At 43.3% G+C, this 18,569-nt stretch overlaps 1 protein-coding gene across 1 annotated transcript in view; it reads right to left on the reverse strand.

Annotated features, from left to right (window-relative positions):
- The window catches only part of LOC124729173 (transient receptor potential channel pyrexia-like), a 163,994-nt gene that overhangs the window by 62,261 nt on the left and 83,164 nt on the right, over positions 1 to 18,569 (reverse strand). Inside the window, exon 5 of the mRNA XM_047248493.1 lies at positions 10,141 to 10,506. Coding sequence (XP_047104449.1) covers positions 10,141 to 10,506 — 366 coding nt within the window. The remainder of the gene's footprint in view (positions 1 to 10,140; positions 10,507 to 18,569) is intronic.

Here is an 18,569-nt window from a genome sequence, read left to right on the forward strand (position 1 = left end):
ATTCAATTAAAAAACAGTTTGTTTTCTCGATAGTTTAATCTTACTTGGAGAGGCATCTTGTGCTGCCTTATAGCTTTGTAAACCAGTAAGTATACCCTAATACTATATATATTAGCTGCCGGTTTCTTAGTTTATTATTTATTTAACCTAATCTAATTAAGGCCGTCAGACCCTCTTTTACATGGGACCAGGGTTTAACTCTTACACTATCTTTTTTACGCCTTTGTTATGTAGAGAATGTTGTTGTTGTGGTCTTCAGTACAGAGACTGGTTTGATGCAGCTCTCCATGCTACTATATCCTGTTATCCTGTGCAAGCGCCGGCCGGTGTGGCCGTGCGGTTCTAAGCGCGTCAGTTTGGAACCGCGTGACCGCTACGGTCGCAGGTTCGAATCCTGCCTCGGGCATGGATGTGTGTGATGTCCTTCGGTTAGTTAGGTTTAAGTAGTTCTAAGTTCTAGGGGACTGATGACCTCAGTAGTTAAGTCCCATAGTGCTCAGAGCCATTTGAACCAGCCTGTGCAAGCTTCTTCATCTCCCCATACCCACTGGAACCTACATCCTTCTGAATCTGTTACGTGTATTCATCTCTTGGTTTCCCTCTATGATTTTTACCCTCCGCGCTGCACTCCAGTACTAAATTGGTGATCCATTGATGCCTCAGAATATGTCCTACCAGCCGATCCTTTCTTCTAGTCAAGTTGTGCCACAAATTTCTCACCAATTCTATTCAATATGGTTCAAATGGCTCTGAGCACTATGCGACTTAACTTCTAATGTCATCAGTCGCCTAGAACTTAGAACTAATTAAACCTAAGTAACCTAAGGACATCACACACATCCTTGCCCGAGGCAGGATTCGAACCTGCGACCGTAGCGGTCGCTCGGTTCCAGACTGCAGCGCCCAGAAGCGCACGGCCACTCCGCCCGGCCTCTATTCAATACCTCCTCATTAGTTATGTGATCTACCCATCTAATCTTCAGCAGTCTTCTGTAGCACCACATTTCGAAAGCTTCTATTATTTTTTTTTTTTTTCTAAACTATTTATCGTCCACATTTCGCTTCCACACATGGCTACAGTCCATACAAATACTTTCAGAAAAGACTTCCTGACACTTAAATCTATACTCGATGTTAACAAATTTCTCTTCTTCAGAAACGCTTTCCTTGCCATTGCCAGTCTACATTTTATATCCTCTCTACTTCAACCATCATCAGTTATTTTGCTCCCCAAATAGCAAAACTCCTTTACTACTTTAAGTGTCTCATTTCCTAATCTAATTCCCTCAGCATCACCCGACTTAATTCGACTGCATGCCATTATACTCGTTTTGATTTTGTTGATGTTCATCTTATATCCTCCTTTCAAGACACTGTCCATTGCGTTCAGCTGCTCTTTCAGGTCCTTTGCTGTCTCTGATAGAATTACAATGTCATCGGCGAACCTCATGGTTTTTATTTCTTCTCCGTGGATTTTAATTCCTACTCCAAATTTTTCTTTTGTTTCCTTTACTGCTAGCTCAATATACACACTGAATAACATCGGGGATAGGCTACAACCCCGTCCCACTTCCTTCCCAACCACTGCTTCTCTTTCATGCCCCTCGACTCTTATAACTCCCATCTGGTTTCTGTACAGCCTTTCGCTGCCTGTATTTGACCCCTGCCACCTACAGAATTTGAAAGAGAGTATTCCACTCAACATTGTCAAAAGCTTTCTCTAAGTCTACAAATGCTAGAAAGGTAGGTTTGCCTTTCCTTAATCTTTCTTCTAAGATAAGTCGTAAGGTCAGTATTGCCTCACGTGTTACAACATTTAAACGGAATCCAAACTGATCTTCCCCGAGGTCGGCTTCTACCAGTTTTTCCATTCGTCTGTAAAGAATTCGTGTTAGTATTTTGCAGCTGTGGTTTATTAAACTGATAGTTCGATAATTTTCATATCTGTCAACACCTGCTTTCTTTGGGATTGGAATTATTATATTCTTGTCTCGAAGTCTGAGGGTATTTCGCCTGTCTCATACATCTTGCTCACCAGATGGTGGAGTTTCGTCAGGGCTCTCCCAAGGCTGTCAGTAGTTCTAATGGAATGTTGTCTACTCCCGGGCCTTCTTTCGACTTAGGTCTTTCAGTGCTCTGTCAAACTCTTCACGCAGTATCATATCTCCTATTTCATCTTCATCTACATTCTCTTCCATTTCTATATTGTCCTCAAGAACGCCGCTCTTGTATAGACCCTCTATATACTCCTTGCACCTTTCTGCTTTCCCTTCTTTGCTTGGAACTGGATTTCCATCTAAGCTCTTGTTATTCATGCAAGTGGTTCTCTTTTCTCCAAAGTTCTGTAATTTTCCTCTAGGCAGTATCTGTCTTACACCTAGTGATATACGCCTCTACATCCTTACATTTGTCCTCTAGCCATCCCTGCTTATCCATTTTGCACTTCGTGTCTATCTCACTTTTGAGACGTTTGTATTCCTTTTTCCTGCTTCATTTACTACATTTTTGTATTTTCTCTTTTCATCAATTAAATTCAATATGTCTTCTGTTACCCAAGGATTTCCATTAGCCCTCGTCTTTTTACCTACTTGATCCTCTGCTGCCTTCACTATTTCATCTCCCAAAGCTACCCATTCTTCTTCTACTGTAGTTCTTTCCCCCATTCTTGTCAATTGTTCCCTAACGCTCTCCCTGAAACTCTGTACAACCTCTGGTTCTTTCAGTTTATCCAGGTCCTATCTCCTTAAATTCCCACCTTTCTGCAGTTTCTTCAGTTTTAATCTACAGTTCATAACCAATAGATTGTGGCCAGAGTCCACATCTGCCCCTGGAAAAGTCTTACAATTTAAAACCTGGTTCCTAAATCTCTGTCTGACCATTATATAATCTATTTGAAACTTTTCAGTATCTCCAGGCTTCTTCCGTGTATACAACCTTCTGTAATGATTCTTGAACCAAGTGTTAGCTATGATTAAGTTATGCTCTGTGCAAAATTGTACCAGGCGGCTTCCTCTTTCATTCCTTACACCCATTACATATTCACCTACTACTTTTCCTTCTCTTCCTTTCCCTACTATCGAATTCCTGTAGCCCATGACTATTAAATTTTCGTTTCCCTTCACCTGCCCGATCAAGGGATCTGACATTCCACACTCCGACCCGTAGAAAGTCAGTTTTCTTTCTCATGATAACAACGTCCTCCTGAGTAGTCCCCGCCCGGAGATCCGAATGGGGGACTATTTTACCTCCGGAATATTTTACCCAAGAGGACGCCATAATCATTTAACCATACAGTAAAGCTGCATGCCTTCGGGAAAAATTACGGCTGTAGTTTCCCCTTGATTTCAGCCGTTCGCAGTACCAGCACAGCAAGGCCGTTTTGGTTAGTGTTACAAGGCCAGATCAGTCAGTCATCTGGACTGTGGCCCCTGCAACTACTGAAAAGGCTGCTGCCCCTCTTCAGAAACCACACGTTTTGTCTTGTCTCTTAACAGCTACCTCCCCGTTGTAGTTGCACCTACGGTACGGCTATCTGTATCGCTGATTCACGCAAGCCTACCCACCAACGGCAAGGCCCATGGTTCATGGTGAGGGGGGGGTGATGTAGAGAATAACAATTTTAATATAAACAGATAATATTAAAATGATGCCGCCCGGGATAGCCGCGCGGTCGAGGGCTCCTTGTCACGGTCTGTGCGGCTCCCCCCATCGGAGGTTCGAGTCCTCCCTCGGGCTTGGGTATGTGTGTTGTCCACAGTTAGTTTAAGTTAGATTACGTAGTATGTAGGCTTAGGGACCGATGACCTCAGCAGTTTGGTCCCGTAAGACCTTACCACAAATTTCCAAAATTTATTGAAATAATTTCAGTGTATGTAGTGACGTGAGGTTATAGCACTGACTGTGAATTAATAAAGTTAATACTGGCAGTACTTCTACCATTGCTGCTGCTGCTGCTACCACTACCACTAATAATAATAGTAATAATGCGCACTCATTCACCTACTTCATAAAAAAGGAGACAAATCTGATGTGAATAACTACAGAGGAGTCTCCCTCCTTTCCGTTCCTTACAAAGTCCTCTCCGCTTGCCTCTTACAACACGCACAAGAACAACTCGAATCTGTGTTAAATGATTATCAAACAGGCTTCGCTTCAGACCACGCATATCAGACATCGAACAAATTTTCAACATGAAGTCTACGCTGAAAATTCGAGATACATTAAGTGTCCCAACCATCTGCACATTTGTCGACTTCACGAAAGCTTACGACTCCATCGACCGACAGTTCCTGTTTAATATATTCAATACAATCTGGATCCAAAAACGTAACGTCTCATCCAACAATCCCTAACAGACCCAACTTCCAAAGTCAAATTCAACAGAGAACTCTACAACCTTTTTCCATTAAGACTGGCGTCCGGCAGGGCGATAGCCTCTCCCCACTACTTTTCAACATCGTTTTAGACAAAGTCATCAAAGAATGGGAACAAGAAGTGAAAAATCGAAACGTCTGAAGACCCATAAGGCTATGAAAAGAAAAAGATAACATCGACGTCACATGCCTATCCTTGCTGATGACCTCGCGGACATGTCCTGTGATGAACAAACAGCAATTGATCAGATTGAAGTCCTCAAAGAATGTGCCGAGAAAGTTGGACTGCAAATTTCTTTTTCTAAAACCGAATTCATGCCTACAAAACACGGCATAGTAAACAAGGTTAACCACTTCAAGCACTTAGGAGAAATTATCGAGCCTACAGGTACAGAAAGGTTAGCATAAAAAACACGGGAACTCAAAATTCGGAAAGGATATGGGAAAGTTGCGAGCATCTACAGTAGAAAATGCATAAACATCAACACAAAAGGTCGACACTACACGACTGTTATCAAACCTGAAATACTCTATGCCAGCGGGACTGTAAACCTTAATTACAAAAGAGACCTCGAAAGTATCAAAAAGACTGAAACAAAAATCATCCGAAAAATCCTTGTCCCAAAACTTACAGACGAAGAATACGGTCTACAATCACACACAACCACAGAAAAATATTCCAACATCGAAACCGATTTCTGCAAACGACGACTGAAATTCTACAGACATATCTTGAGACTAACAAAGAAAATTTTGACGTCCTGAAAACGACAACAGTTTGGATAAAACAGGTCCAAGTCGATCTAAAAAAATGATAAAATCTCACCGACAGACATTGAAGGTCGAAACGTCTTCAGACATAAGGTCTACAGCTGGGAAATTTCATTAGAAGACAAACCCAAGGTACCTAGAAGAAAGTGGTCAGATGACTTCGAGCTAAGCACTGCGAGAGGATGAAATAATTCTGGAAGAACAAGAAAAATAACAACCACAGGTCATAATTTGGTTTATGTGCTCCTCTATGAGTCTAAACAATGTAAATAAATAAAACGGCATTCTCTATTATATTGCGGGAGCTTATTCGAGCGTGGGGCTCCTGCTACTGAGAAGGACTTCGAGAAAGTGGCTGAACGATGAAGTGGGACAAAGAGGATTTTGCTTTCGTAGGAACGGGTGTTTCTGCCATGTTGTTCAGACAGTAGCGTTAAGGTCGAGGAGAGATATGGGGGACAGTGTATTTTGATCAGATAGTAGAGAAGACAGAGGGTATGGAAATCTCTGTGCTTGTCTCCACACAGCCGTCCGTCTTCCACGTTGGTGTGTATTTTAGCGTAATAATTCTATTTGTGTAGTTTTCTTGTTAGGTAGAAGTTCTAGCTCCGAATCACGCAGTATTGCGTCTTATAGGGTGGCCTCTTCATCTGAAATTAAGGCCCTGTGTTTTTAATGGTCTCGTTCTAGTGGTATATGATACGTAAAATCTGTTTAGATACTGCATCTGTGTATTGTATTATACACCCTGTTTTCTCGTTTTAAATTTACCGCCTTCAAATTTTTCTAGGATAAGTTATTGCAGAGGTGTTGCTCGTAGTAATTCCATGTTATTAATGTTTTATGTGCAGTACATTTAAAAGTTTCAGTGGCTATGTTTATCCAGTTTACGATCTCTCAGTCTTACCAGCAGCTGCGTGGCAGCGCCACCTATTGAGGTGATTCTGTATTAGGCGTCAGTACTAGCACACGACGGCGTCCGCTATAGTTTTACAACAGGCCACACTTTACATTATGAAAGGCAAGCAGTTATTTGTATTCGCACCCTGCAGTAAGTGGAATGTACATTTCGTATTTAGAACTAGAAGAAGAGAATAAAGTAATGTAAGATGAGGCATGGCTGTGGACAGACTAGAATAATTCAATTAATTGCTTTGCAGTGGGAGAAGAAAATGGCAAATGCCAAAACCCAATAACATTTATAGATGTTTCCATGTCTAAAGTTAGAAATACACAAAATGTTCGTTTTTAAAATTGTGCTGTTGCAGTTCTGGGAAACTGTAGTACCACAAGATGTAAATAATGATATACGTTAGATCGATCCTATCTCCACCCCGGAAGAACTTTGCATAGCTCTTAGGGATAGCATTTATTTTAGGAAATTAATGTAATGATACCAAGACTAAGTGGAACTGTCTTTCATCGGACTTTGGCTGGATCATTCGATGGCAAAACTTTTAAGTTCTGTTTGTCTCTAAGGCTTTCCCATTACGATTTTTCTTCTTTACCATGTAAATCAATGGCTGTCGATCGATGTAGTTGTATTGTAGGATCCTCATGCATTTGAACCCAACTGAAACGATGAGGTGTGTGTGTGTGTGTGTGTGTGTGTGTGTGTGTGTGTGTGTGTGTGTGTGTGTGTGTAATCTGAGTAATTGCTTTTATCTCATCATACATTTCATCAATCTATTCGTCATTTGCGGAGCTAGTTGGCATATAAATTTGTACTACTGTGGTAGGCGTGGGCTTTGATTCTATCTTGGCTACAGTAACGCGGTCAGTATGCTGTTCGTAGTAGCTTACCCTCACTCATATTTTTTTTTTTAAATTCGTTGTTAAACCTACTCTTGCATTACCCATATTTGATTTTGTATTTATAACCCTGCATTCACCTAACTAGAAGTCTTGTTCCTCCTGCCACCGAAATTCAGTAATTCTAACTATATCTAACTTTAACCTATCCATTTCCCTTTTTAAATTTTCTAATCTACCTGCCCGATTAACGAATCTGACATTCCACGCTCCGATACGTAGAACGCCAGTTTTCTTTCTCCTGATAACGACGTCCTCCTGAGTAGTCGAATGGGGGACTATTTTACCTCCGGAATATTTTCTCCAAGAAGACGACGTCATCTTTTAACCATACAGTAAAGCTATGTGTCTTCGGGAAAAATTACGGCTGTAATTTCCCCCTTTTTGCCAGCCATTCGCAGTACCAGCACAGCAAGGTCATTTTGGTTACTGTTAAAGGTCAAATCAGTGAATCATCCAGACTGTTACCCCTGCAACTACTGAAAAGGCTGCTGCCCCTCTTCAGGAACCACACGTTTGTCTGGCCTCTCAACAGATACCCCTCCGTTGTGGTTGCACCTATGGTGCGGCTATCTGTATCGCTGAGGCACGCAAGCCTCCCAACATACATATATCCTGAATGAATTAATTAAGAATAAAACTGACGACGTGAAATCCACTTGTGAAACGAAACACTAATAATTTCTACACGGGCGAGACCAGTAAGGAACCTGTTTACGTAACAAATGTAGTATGATTAAGAATCAATTAGAAGGGACTTGGCTGTTACCAAGAATTCAAGAAAGTAGTGATTCTTTGAAACGGATTTGGTATCTTCGAAACGGATTTGGTATATAGGCTACAAACGTGCGTGGTTCAAGTTCCATACCTAATTGCTAGGACAGCTATAAATTACTGACATCGCCTCACAAGCAAGAGACTCATTCTACACATTGCGTATATGTCATACGTAACTGATTAATAATATAATTAGTGGATGCCTTATACCGTGAGATATATAAGGTTGGTTTCATATTATGAAACTTGAAAGCATTACAAGAAGAATTTTTGACACTGAAAAGTTGTTGGGTTGAGAATTGTGGATGAACACGCACGTATGAAATGCTCACGGTTTGTTCGATAGTTGTATTTCCGGCAATTCATTCTCAGCTGATACGTCAGTTCTCACGGCCTTCTCATAATTCGTACCCGCTGGTGTACATGGCGAGCAATCAGATTGAGAAGAAAGATTTATTGAAAGAATTACTGGAACTTTAAAATGTTTGTTTTATTTCTTTCTTTGGATTTCCGGCGTAGTTATCCGCGTCTTACAGTCGAGCTGTGGCTGGAACAGGGCTGGTGCGACATGGAATGTTTCTAGATGCTGCACCAACCCACGCCCAGTCGGGTACTACTGACAGGACGCTATTTGCTGACAGGGGGACGCGTCTAAAGTACCCTCTACCAGCCAATTAGAGGGCTGGGAACGGTGACATGGGGGACGCCGAGCCGGTTGACCAGGGCGCTCCGGCACTACGCGGTCGCTCTCTTGTCTGCCAGCTCTCGTCCCGAACAGACGTCTTGTCCTGCTCATCTTCCCGGGCAACAAGCTCCTCAGTCTGATTGAGGCTGCCTCCTGCTGTTTCTGTTTTCCTGTATTCCTTAGTAGTAGGAGCTGATGCAGTAAACTCCGGCGAGTGACATGCCTTTAAACAAATTTCCTGACACACTCGGACGCCCACATCCCTCTTAAGCTGTAATCTCAATCCATTCATGTACTCTACATGAAAAAATACTAGACAGCGAACTGCGGTGAAAGTAATAATGGTACTACATATTCGTTGCCGAAACATCAAACATGTAACGCAGGGATACACTGTATGATTGGGACTGTGACCGTGTGTTAAAGACCACCTCTTGCAGCACCAGATGTGGTGTACTGTGTCCAATCCTCCAATATTTATGCATAAAAAAATTAAATCATTTGTGAGGTTACAGTCAGTGTGAAGTGCCTTGCTTCCTTTGAGCTACATGGCTAACAAACGAACAGGACATCTACATCAGCGTCTAGACTGATACTCTGCAAATCACACATAAGTGCTTGACAGAGGGTTCATGGAACCACCTTCACAACCACACTATTATTCCAATCTCGAACACAACACGGAAAAAACGAACACCTATACCTTTCCTTGCGAGCTGTGATTTCCCTTATTTTATTGATGATTATAGTTCCCTATGTAGGTCGGTGTCAACAAAATATTTTCGCATTCGGACGAGAAAGTTGGTGACTGAAATTTCGTGAGATTTCACCGCAACGAAAACACTTGTCTTAATGATCTCCACCCCAAATCCTGTAGCACATGAGTGACAGTCTCTCCCCTTTTTGTCGATAGTACAAAACGTGTTGTTCATTTTTGAACTTTCTCGATGCACTTCGTTAATCCTGTCTGGTAAGGATCCCAGACCGCACAGCAGTACTCCAAAAGAGGGCAGACAGGCATAGTGTAGGGAGTCCCTTATTAGATCTCTTCATCTCCTAAGTATTCTGCTAATAAAACGCAGTCTTTGATTCGCCTCCCTACAACATTTTCTGTGTGTTCTTTCCAAATTAAGTTGTTCGTAACTGTAATTCCTAGGTATTGAGTTGAATTTACAGCCTATAGATTCGACTGATTTATCATGTAACCGTAGTTTAATGGATTCCTTTTAGCACTCAAGTGGATAATATCACACTTTTCATTATCTGGGGTAAATTGCCAATGTAGGACGAGGTGAAATCATCTGCTGCTGCTCTGGGGGGAAGACAAATAAGGTACTCTGTATATGAAAATAACGTTGTGACTGACAAGTGTCAGTAGTGGTGATGAAAACTGCCTGCTCGTGTACAACATGCCAAGCGCTCATTTCATCGATAGTTTGCCCGGGCCTCCTATCTCGTGCAGCCTGCGTCGCCTGCCGAGGCTGTTCCTTGAGCCCGCAGAACAGCAGCAGGGCGAGATCGTCGAGCCCGATGAACAGCTGTGATTGACTGACGCCGGCCCTTGCCAATAGTCACTACACGTCAGTCACAAAGTTATTTTAATGGGAGCGTAGAAGGGCGCAGAACCTGTGCAGCGATGTTGCACTGAACGAGCGCTCCTCTCGTGAAATGGCAGTTATTGGTGGGATGTGGTAGGAAGTACGGCCCTGTGCCCGGGTGTACCTCGATGAAGGCGAGCAGTAGGCCGGACTCGCCGCGCTCGGCGTTGGGCACGAGCACGCGGAAGTCGAGCCTGAGCTCGCAGTCGACGTCGCCGAGCTCGTGGTCGTGCAGCGTGACGGCGCCGTCGAGCTGCGTGACGAGCGCGGGGATGACGTCGGGCACGCGCCGCACCAGGAAGGACAGCGCCGAGACGCCGCCGCGCGTGCGCGCAGTCACGTCGGCGCCGCGCTCCAGCAGCAGCGCCGCGCACGCCGAGAACTCGTTGAGCGCCGCCAGGTGCAGCGGCGTGTAGCCGAACTTGTCTGCGCGGTTCACCGACGCACCTGCCCCCACCAGCAGCCGCACGCACTCCAGTGACCGCGACACCTGCAATGTCCCCCGACTCTACCAAAAGCTTCCCACAGATCGAGCAGACAGTTTCTGCTGCTCATAGTCTGCGATTTGCAGCACTCACCAAATTAACACATTGATTTTTAAAGTCGGCTCGCAGCAGGCTGTAGGTTTCAAGTGCGTTATTACATTGCCGGCTGTGAGGCAGGCCGAGCAGCTATAGCTCCATCTTCGTGTTACTACGAAGAAAACACCCTCCAAAAATTGTGTAGTGTGCGAAGCAAGCAAGCAATGAAGAAAGAAAGTGATACACGTTACGAATGTGAGAAATACGAGTATATAGTGGCGTTGCACATCCCTGTATTTTTTTCGTGTATACCACACTAACAAAAACTTCTAAAACAGTATTATCATCACTCCTCATCACTTCAATAAATACCAAGGATAAATTTTTAAAGAATTCGTACCACAAAAATATATAATTTTGAGAAAAGTATATGGCAAAATATGCTCATTTTCGTAAATATAAATAGTAAATACAGGGTCGACTTTGAGGAAGAATATTACTTAGTCAATGGCTTAATGAATTAACGAATTAAACTAGTGTAATGCTTCGTGGTTATCTGTTGGGAATAACACTGACCTTGAGACTGTTCTACGATAACCATCATCTGCCCCTTGTCTAGTATCACCTTTTGTCATCGGCACCAGACCTAGATTTAACGCTAATTCAACATCTTTCTTAGTGGTTTTCGGGGAGTTATGCACAAAACTGCAACTGAGACCTAAAACAGATAATATTTAGTCTATATAACTTCATAAGGATTTGACTACATAAATGAATAAAAATGCCCGATGCTCTCAGACTAGGCTTAACTAGGTCGGAAATAAGAGACTGCGTTGCATTGCTTTTGCCAGCGTGAGGATGACTGTTCGGGTGATCCCCGTGGCGCGGTTCTGGCGCGTTTCCTCGGCCTCCAGTCAGCGACTTTTCGTAGAATGACCCTCAGTCTCATTTTCTGTATTCATATAAAAACAGCGAGAAACTTATCATCGGGATTGGTGATCACGAAGTAGAGGAAGTTAAGAAATTCTGCAGCAAAATAATACATGACGGAGGAGGAAGGAGAACATAAAAAGCAGACTAGCATTGTCAAAAGGGCATTCCTGGCCAAGAGAAATCTACTAGTATCAAAACTTTGGTCTTAATTTGAGGAAGAAATTTCTGAAAATGTACGTTTGGAACACAGGATTGTTTGGCAGTGAGACTTGGACTGTGGGCAACAGAACAGAAGAGAAGAGAAGCATTTGAAATTTGGTGCTAGAGAAGAATGTTGATAATTAAGTGTACAGATAAGTAAGGAATGACGAGTTACTCCACAGAATGGGCGAGGAAAGGAATATATGGAAAACAGTGACAAGAAGAAGGGAGAGGATGATAGGAAGGACAACAGGGAACAGTTTCGTTGATACTAGAGGGAGCTGTAGAGGAAGGCAGAGATTGTGTTACATCCAGCCAATAATTGAGGACGTAGAGTACAACTGCTAGTTTGAGATGAGAAGATTGATCCAAGAGAGGAATTCGTGACAGGCAACATCAAACCAGTTAGAATACTGATGACTAAACAAAAAGCTTCGTTTTCCCTTCCCTTCCATTCCTCACAAAAGACCTCCAATCGCCGCCGTTGTACCAAGAACGTCTTTCCCTGCCCTATTTCGTTTCCTTTACCAATTTTCCTCTCAGTTTTGGTCGGCTGTGTATCCCTGGAACGTCTCGCATTCAAAACTAGCGTTCCTTGCCAGGATCTCCGTTTTTCACCTTAAGGAATTGTGTTGGAGCCATTTCGTCACTCACTACGTATCATGTGGTGCTGTTTACTTGTAACTGCATGCGAATACATTAAAACATAACCGAGGGAACTCAACATCCTTTCGAAAAGATGTCACTAAAAGCGTGTCAGTTGCCAGCGTATTAACAGATTGAGCCTGGTCAGCGTGCTGGAATATCGCTCTGGCCATCAGAGGCCCTGGTGACACTTTCGAGTGCTAAAGCCAGTCCGTTACGGAGTAAAATTCACTGTGTCACTTGCTTGTTCGTGCGACAGCTTCCAAGCAAGGCCGGCCGGCCTGCCTGCCTGCCTGTTTCCCCTTCAGGGAGCTTCGCATGACAGCCCTGGTGTTATTTCCCCTGTAGGGTTCTCTAAATGCTACCTACATTGGCCAGTCGGGAGACCTTTCGCCAACGAATGTCGAACCCTGGAAGGCGGGATCTCACAGACAACACAGGTTAACCTGTGAGACAAATCGGCATATCGTGCACATGACTGCTCTCTGTAATCTTTTTCAGACGATTTTAAAGAAACTATTTTGTTAAAAACTTTATTCTCTCGCATCTCATAGTCCCATTTGTCAACTTCATGAAGAAATGCCTGTTATTGAGTCAATGATCATTGTTATTGTGATACTTCGAAATTAAGCAACCCACAGCATGATATTCGAATAGTTTGGAATGAAAAATAGGGCATTCTATGAATTTGCGTTTGGTGCATGTTAGTTCATGCATTGCTGGGTACAAAATGTAGCTAACATATTGAATTATTATTTACTCTTAGGAGGAGATGTACGTCTCATTCTCGAGAGAGTAGATTGTATGTAGAGTACTCGGTTCCACTTGCACGTGAAGACAATAATGGGGCAGTGAAATATTCGTAATTTCCCGTCTGTTTCATAAACTATTTGAGATATCCAAACAAGATTTTGGCAAATGATTGCACACAAAGAGGGGAGTATTTTGCCTCATAATTAATATATGATATGCAAGTAAGTAGAGATTTTTCAATGGGATAACGTAATTTCCTAAGGGAGATAAATAGATCGTGAATCGAGAATTGCTGTGAGTTTTGCAGTGTAAGTGAAGAAACTACAAGTTTATTTTTATACCGAGAACGGATTTTTTCGTAAAATACTTATATGTCTTGCTAGTTTAGTAACACAATGTTTTTGGAGTCCTCCGCAATTTCAACTGCATTACAGTGTTAAATGAATTTCTGTAAATTCTGCTATGTTTTAGCAAAACATTGCAACAAGAGAAGTATAGATGTTTCTGAAAACAGGAGTTTATTCCTATATCTCAAAGATCTGAAAAATATGAAAACAGTTCAATGGTGCTGAATGTTTCTGTTGCAACTTGTATCACTGGAGTCGGTTGAACACTTTCACGACGTGAAACTTCCTGGCAGATTAAAACTGTGTGCCGGACCGAGACTCGAACTCGGGACCTTTGCCTTTCGCGGGCAGGTGATCTGCCAACTGAGCTACCCAAGCACGACTCACGACCCGTCGTCACAGTTTTAATTCCGCCAGTAACTCGTCTCCTACCTTCCAAACATCACAGAAGCTCTTCTGCGAACCTTGCAGAACTAGCACACCCAGAAGAAAGGACATTGCGGAGACATGGCTTAGCCTTTTCGAGGTCTAGGGATACAAAAATGGCAGAGTGACGGGACCTAAGCTGGAGGGACAGGAGATGGGTGAGGTGTAGGAGTTGGTCATTGGAAGGGAAGGAAGGTCGAAAGCCACATTGGGTGTTGGGGGGGGGGGGAGGAGGAGGTGCTGTTGGTGGAGGTGGTGATGGATGCGTTGGGTAAGGATGGATTCTAAGAGCTTGCTGAACACAGAGGTAAGACATATATGGGGGGGGGGGGGGGGACATCATGATATGGGAGGTTTTCCATAGATTGGGGAAGAAGTCAGTGGCAAGGATTACGTTATAGAGGGCGGCAAGGACTGCAAGGAAGGAGGGAGGGCAGTGTTTGAGTGGCGGTCGGTAATGCGGTCGTGGCCAGGGGCAGTGTTGCATTTAGTGTGGAGTGTGATGATGATGTCCTGTGTAGTGATTGGAGTGTTAAGTTCCAATGTTGGTGTGTACTCGATGATCCAGCGCACAGAAGACAATCTAGTGACCCCCACAGAAAGGATTAAGCGCAAGACACTTACACTGCTGAAAAAGAGTTTGATGTTCGAAGATTTACGTAAGAAACTTCATCCTGGTGCTGCCGTTCTGCCTAGATTGTATGGTCCGCCTAAGCTGCAGAAGGCAGGGGTTCCTCTACGCCTTATTGTTAGTAATTTGGGTGCACCCACTTATAACCTGTTCTCAGTTCATATGTTGTCAAGTGTGGACACCATATCTCCAATTCAGTGGATTTTATTCGACGATTGAAATCTTTTAGACTGAGTCCTTCATATCTATTGGTGATTTTTGATGTGGTATCTCTGTTAACAAAAGTCCCTGTAGAAGAGTCCCTTAGTTTGATTAGTGAAAAACTGGATGAAGAGTTAGTGAAGCTTTGTCGTCATATGCTGACATCCAAGTATTTTTTTAACGGAAACATTTGTAACAGAATGTTGGCGTGGCTATGGGTAGTCCTTTATCGCCCATAGTCGCCAATTTATTTATGGAGGACTTCCAGGATATGGCACGGAAGACTTCGGCTTTGCAACCAACGTGCTTCTGGAGATATGGGGATGATACCTTTTTCGTCTGGCCACATGGACGTGATGTTCTCAATAGATATTTGGACTACTTCAATAGTCTTCATCCCCCGCATTAAATTTACCATGGTGGTTGAAAGTGATGGGATGCTTCCATTTTTAGGTGTTATGGCTTATAAAAACCAGATGGTACTTTGGGACATAGTGTTCACCGAAAGCCGACGCACACAGATCGTTATCTGCATTCTATGATTTGCCATCCACCACACCAACGCAGTGTCGACAGTGTCGGAAGTTCCATGCGGCTTTTCGCGGATGATGCTGTAGTATACAGAGAAGTTGCAGCATTAGAAAATTGTAGCGAAATGCAGGAAGATCTGCAGCGGATAGGCACTTGGTGCAGGGAGTGGCAACTGACCCTTAACATAGACGAATGTAATGTATTGCGAATACATAGAAAGAAGGATCCTTTATTGTATGATTATATGATAGCGGAACAAACACTGGTAGCAGTTACTTCTGTAAAATATCTGGGAGTATGTGTGCGGAACGATTTGAAGTGGAATGATCATATAAAATTAATTGTTGGTAAGGCGGGTACCAGGTTGAGATTCATTGGGAGAGTCCTTAGAAAATGTAGTCCATCAACAAAGGAGGTGGCCTACAAAACACTCGTTCGACCTATACTTGAGTATTGCTCATCAGTGTGAGATCTGTACCAGATCGGGTTGACGGAGGAGATAGAGAAGATCCAAAGAAGAGCGGCGCGTTTCGTCACAGGGTTACGGAGATGTTTAATAAACTCAAGTGGCAGACTCTGCAAGAGAGGCGCTCTGCATCGCGGTGTAGCTTGCTCGCCAGGTTTCGAGAGGGTGCGTTTCTGGATGAGGTATCGAATATATTGCTTCCCCCTACTTATACCTCCCGAGGAGATCACGAATGTAAAATCAGAGAGATTAGAGCGCGCACGGAGGCTTTCAGACAGTCGTTCTTCCCGCGAACCATACGCGACTGGAACAGGAAAGGGAGGTAATGACAGTGGCACGTAAAGTGCCCTCCGCTACACACCGTTGGGTGGCTTGCGGAGTATAAATGTAGATGTAGATGTAGTGGCGTCCTTATGGGTTTGGTACGCAGAGCATATGCCACTTCCAACGGGGACAGCTTAACCCAAGAACTTGCGCATTTGATGGCTGCTTTTAAGGAAAATGGCTACTCAGAGAAGCAGGCTATGGAGTTTGACCAATCACTGGAGGTGCATGAAGAGGAAGATAGATCGGTGGCCTTTCTAAATTATGATGGAGGCATATCGTTTATGATTGGAAGTATTTTAAGGAATTTTAACATTAAGAGTATGTTCCGTCCACCTTCTAAGATCAGAGCACTACTCGGCTCTGTGAAAGATGATCTCAATGTGAGAAGGCTGACATCGGCCGTCCGATTCGTACAGTTCGTGACAGGTGTGTGGAACATCACCGTCATACGAGGCTACAACAGCTGGAAAAATTGGCAGTAGCAGAACACTGTTAAAATAAGGGACACCGTATGAAACTTGACGATACTGTGTAGGTTGGCAGCACTTCCGGTTTTTGGAACAGTGTCTTTATAAAGAGGCAGTTGAAATTAGGCTGGCGGATAATTTAATTAACAGAGACAATGGATTTCCTCTTAGCAGGACGTGGAATCCTGTACTATCCCGCATCAAAACAGAACGTTCTTCGGTGCGTCCCTGAGTGCGATATATCGTTGCGACTATGTTCTACTAAGGGCGGCACCACCTCCCAGTCTCGGAGGGTAGCAACCGTGATGGGCGGCGCATGCGCCGTGCACTGTACGGTGGCTTATATAGGACACGATGATTTGCAGTGTGGCGTCAGTTCTCAGCGGGACTAGCATTGGCAAAAGGGCATTCCTGGCCAAGAGAAACCTACTAGTATCAAAGCAGAAGCAGCATTCTCCTGAAGATGGCGACCAGCTGGATCGCCGAAATATCGAATCGAGTTGAGTTTTGGATCCAGCAGCAAACCCGAAGAGACTTTCAAGACTTATTGCACCGGGAAAGCCTACAAAGTCACAGGCTTCTGCTCAGCTTCGCGACCCCATACCGAAATTCAACCGCTGCGCTCACGTGCCTTGCTGTGGCAGTGATGCTTTTACTTTGAAAACACTGGACGGTAATGTACATCAGCGAACGTGTATACTATGTAAGCTGGACGGAAAACAACCCTCACTGTAATAAGTGATGAGTCCTTAAGCTGCAAGGAATACAAAATAATTTTTCTGGAACCGTTTATTGCGTAAGTCGTTGATAGTATTAGTGTATAATCGTTGTGTGTCAATATTTGCTACTTTTATGCATGAAGAGGGTAACTGTGTTTACGTCATCGTATCATACCCTGTTAGGTGTTATGAATCGTCATGCCCTCACTTTGGGCACTTTCACAACTGGGGAAGCAGTCTGGAGTCCGGAACCGCGCTGCTGCTATGGTCGCAAGTTTGAACTCTGCCTCGGGCATGGATGTGTGTGATGTCCTTAGCTTAGCTAGGTTTAAGTAGTTCTAAGTCAAGGGGGCTGATGACCTCAGATGTTAAGTCCCATAGTGCTCAGATACATTTGACCATTTGAAGTAGTCTGATTCTCATACGAGCATGGCCTTTTTTTCAGTTCCTGCGTTAAGACGTTTGTGGCCTCTATCGTGTGTCATAAAATTGAGTTGCCAATATTACTGAAATGCATATTTTGCTTTCAGTTACAATAATTTTGTTTTCAGTCATGAACAGTACCATTTTGCATTACGTGGGACCAACTCCAGATGCATGCAGTATGTACACATGCAATCTGTCGTATGACTTCCAGAGTCAGTGAGTCGATGTAATAAATATGTGTTTAACACATATATTGCACAAATCTCCTCCATCTCTTAGTCCATGTCCTTTTCTTCCCCACTGCCATCTGCTCCTTCCACTCCCTCTGACCATCGCCTCCTTCGGTTATCTCTCTGCCCATACCCTTCCCTCGCTTCCCCATCTCCTTCCCGGTGGTTATTATTCGCATCTCTCACCATGTTGGCAGAAAAACATTTTATTAATAAACTTGATTGCTTTGTGTAAAGTGCAATTTTGTCCTCGACCAGAAACAACAGATTTGTATGCTTGTAATGGAAATTTTCTGAAAGTCGAAATGTTTGAAATATTTCTGCTGAGGAATCGAGGCAGTTTATTTTCGCATTCTCAACCGAGCTGCAATGATCTTGATGTTGACCTTGTTTCTTATTTTTATTATTTCAGTACAGTGTGAACATATTAAAATGTTGGTGACAAAAATGAAGGGTAAGTGAGAACAGAATAGTAACAGGAGGAAGGATTAAAGGTGAAGGGGGCGCCTATGGACTTTAGTTTAGAAACAGGGAATTCATATATGTAGCGTCAGAAATATCGAAATATGTAAGTCTGTGCGGGATAATAGGAGAAAATTCCTCAAGAAATATTAAAAAATGCATAAAGCTAAAATGGGACACAGACAGGTCGATGAAACTCTTTCTTGGTATTATGCGCGAAAGAGTGGTCATTGGAGAAAAGGGAAGAAAATTGGTTATCATTAACAT

Source organism: Schistocerca piceifrons, chromosome 1, assembly GCF_021461385.2.
Source record: "Schistocerca piceifrons isolate TAMUIC-IGC-003096 chromosome 1, iqSchPice1.1, whole genome shotgun sequence".
Lineage (NCBI taxonomy): Eukaryota > Metazoa > Arthropoda > Insecta > Orthoptera > Acrididae > Schistocerca > Schistocerca piceifrons.